Source organism: Anarrhichthys ocellatus, unplaced genomic scaffold (assembly GCF_004355925.1).
Source record: "Anarrhichthys ocellatus isolate YVR2014 unplaced genomic scaffold, GSC_Weel_1.0 scaffold8, whole genome shotgun sequence".
NCBI lineage: Eukaryota > Metazoa > Chordata > Actinopteri > Perciformes > Anarhichadidae > Anarrhichthys > Anarrhichthys ocellatus.
Genome location: NW_022280038.1, coordinates 10,869,590 through 10,872,912, shown reverse-complemented (window position 1 = coordinate 10,872,912; position 3,323 = coordinate 10,869,590). Strand labels below are relative to the sequence as shown.

General features: G+C 42.2%; 1 protein-coding gene across 1 annotated transcript in view; it reads right to left on the bottom strand.

Annotated features, from left to right (window-relative positions):
* LOC116384274 (otogelin-like) overlaps window positions 1-3,323 on the bottom strand; it is a 58,923-nt gene that overhangs the window by 33,577 nt on the left and 22,023 nt on the right. The window contains 3 exon segments of the mRNA XM_031848778.1: window positions 1,266-1,431; window positions 2,123-2,166; window positions 2,994-3,068. Of these exon segments, the coding sequence (XP_031704638.1) occupies window positions 1,266-1,431; window positions 2,123-2,166; window positions 2,994-3,068 (285 nt within the window).

The following is a 3,323-nucleotide window of genomic DNA, read 5'->3' as shown; positions in this document are numbered from 1 at the left end:
GGTGGACACTAGAGAGAATGCAGCTTTAAGGATACTTCCGCATCGTGTTCACTCTGCAGAACTGGAGGTTGCCTCCTGGACCACTTGTTGTCGGGGTTTGTATGTTTTTGACTTTGAATCATTTCTGAAGCTGCAGGAAGTTCCTCCTCGTAGAAATGTTTTGGCCGTCGAGTGCTTTCCGTTGCCGGACGCCGTAACTTTGAGACCGATAGCTTCTAGTTACATTTTTTTTAACTTTATATGTTTTCTCTTTTGTTGGGACTTTGGTTAAACAGGGATCACTGATTATTCTACGGGATCTATATTCTATCTTCAAATGTATGTTCAGCTGTGTGATGATTGACATTCTGATCTTTTACTTTTTAATTTTGTGTTCTCCATTATTTATTACACTTTACCACTTGAGTATTATTTGTGGTATCCTTCTTCTTCTTCTGTATGACTGACCATGTGTTGCAGGACATAGAGCCTCTGTTGTCAGCTACCATCATCTATATAAGCTCTGATGCTAACTCCTGTCTGTGCATCCTGTAATGAGGATGACTCTCGGTTGATGTCACAGAGTGAAACCATTTAACCCTCCTTTCAGGGGGCGACAGCCAAAAGGGATTACGGGGATCAGATGACCGTAATCTACTCCGTGATGTCTGTCCACCTCATCGGCTGGTTGGGAGGACTTCTGTCTCCTACCGAGTATCAAAGACTCAAAGACTCATTATCAACATCACCGCAAAAACAAATTCCACTGCCTCACAAGGCATTGAGGATCGGGTTGAGTTTTGTTACCAAAACTCAACAGAAGTTCCTATTTTATTTATTTGAATCTCAACAGATTCTTCTGACCAACCCATAGAAATAGAACGGGAGTACGTTCCCATTGGAATCCATGTAGCAGGATGATCACAGCGGCGTGTGCACAGTAGTCAGTGGCACACGGTAGTAGTAGTTTTAGGATTTATCTTAAGCCCAAATCTTTTCATAAACCAAGTAGGTTTGTTGCCTGACCCTCAGGACAGTTCTATCAGAAAGCCCTGCAGGCTGAAGCTTAGTTTATACTCAAAGGAGTGAAGTCGGCGTGAAATGACAAGTGGTCGCGGTGCGCGGCCGTGCACATCAGAATTTTTGTAACTTGGCGAGCACGATCACATGACTGTCACAAATAAAACACCATTAACATGTCTAGGGATTATGCAAAGAAGGCCAATTCGTTTTTTTGCTTTAGAAACAAGAAGTCTTAAAAACATTTGAAGTGACTCATCACTCACCCAGGAGGGCAGGTACATCCGGCCACGCAGGGCTCATGTGACGAGCAGGTGAGGTTGAGCAGGAAGGATTCGCAGGTGTGCTCGCAGGCCACGCCCCTCCCCGACAGGACGCCATCGTCCGCCTCTGAGCAGTTCTGGTAGAGCTGACCAGCCGGACACAACATGTCTGTGAGAGGAGAAGAAGAATCGCAGGTAAGACGAGTTCATAAGAAGCTCCAGTGTCTGTGATCGTGCTCAGTCGTGATGTTAAGAGAGAGGGAAGATGTGACACGATTTATTTATCTTATTCAACCCTTTATTTAAACGGGAAGTCTCATTGAGATTCACATGCATCACAATTAAGAAAAGCATCTAAAGTATGATTGTAAATACAGAAGTGCAGCCTTTTCAAATGTTCAGGGTGAAATAAAAAAGAATGTAACGTCTTATATATTTATTTTTGGAGCTTGTTCCACTCGTATGCAAAACAGTATTATGTTTTCCAAGTTCAGTGTGAAGAAAAGGTTTCACCTCAGACTAACAAGTCATGTGGCCCGACATTGTAAGAACTGTATTTGAATGTAACCAGAGAGGCAGACGTCTCTACAGCTGATACCTCCAACACTCTGCAACTCACAACTAAACCATCTGGACTGATAAACAACAGGGAAGAGGAAGAATGTGTGGTTTTGATTTTGGGGTGAACTGTCCCTTTAAGGAGGACCGTCCCACCTTTTCATATAAGATGCAATAGTGAGTGAGAAATGTGTCACCTGTGATTGAGCGACACAGATGTAGAAAGCACCGATGTTATAATCGTAAGTGAATAATACACATCAGCTTAACTGGAGTGAACGTGTTGGATTTAAGGGACTTACCGCTGTCTGGTGTTTGGGACACCAATTTACCGTTCAGACAGAGTCTGTAAGGGAACACAGAGAGGACAGGACGATGATGAGGATGATGAGGATGATGATACATGATGAAGGTTAATCGATCGATAAATTGATCCAGTGTGATTGCAGTTTCTGTTTATTTCTTGTTTTCGTTCTTACAGTGTTTTTTTTATCTTTTTATCACATTATTCTTTCTCTCTAGACACTTATTATGAAACTTTTCCCAGTTACTAGCAGAACAGCAACACTGTATATTAGTATTGGTATTGTATCGTCAGTCCAGTTAATAGACGTTCACGACGACTACGTCCACTTCTATGTATACAGTCTATGGTTGTGACTCTAGTTATGCTGAGGATGCTTCATCGAGTTATGATTTCACGGTCTTAATTGAGTTCTATATAGTTCAGAGTCTGATTTTCTAACATGAGTAATGTGTTTAAAAACAAAGCTTAGATTTTATTTTACCCACACTTTGAAGCTTTAAGGCTGTTACACACCAGGGTCCTTTTTTGCAACTGTCGTGTTGCAACTGACGCAAATTTCTCATTACCGCCAGTATGAATAGTTTTGATGCAAAATATTTGCAGCTGAGTATTCCGCATTTTGGTGTTGTTTATTGGTGAAGCCCTCGATGTGTAAAAGCCTTCAGACGGTTTTGTCTCCGTCCTGATTGCAGCGTTCTGGTCCACAAAATAATGATCATCTCAACCAACTGAACTACAGCTTCCAGTTGTTTTCTCTCAAGTCAGTAAGAAGTGTTTATTAATCATCATCCTAAATTAACATTAAGTTATTGTTGAAATTGTCCTTTTCAGTTGTAGGTAGACAGAGACGGAGGGGAGGAGCTTACTGAACACCTGCTGATGTCATGATCACATCTCCTGGTTCGTAATCGGCTCCGAGGAAACTGCAGGGACACTCGCTCCTGTAACGAGAGCAAAGCCCACACGAGATCCCCGATGTAATTATGTGAGAGAAAAACAGATCAGGCTGCCGGTGATGTAAACCAGACTCTGCTCAGTTTGTTCGTTATTGTGTAACAGCAGTCAGAGCGGCGGACATCTTTATGTGTACCAGTGTAGCGGGCTAACTTCGCTATAAACTAAACCGAGGTGAAGCTTTACGTTAACGAATAAAACGAGGTGAAGCTTTACGTTATCGACTAAAACGAGGTGAAGCT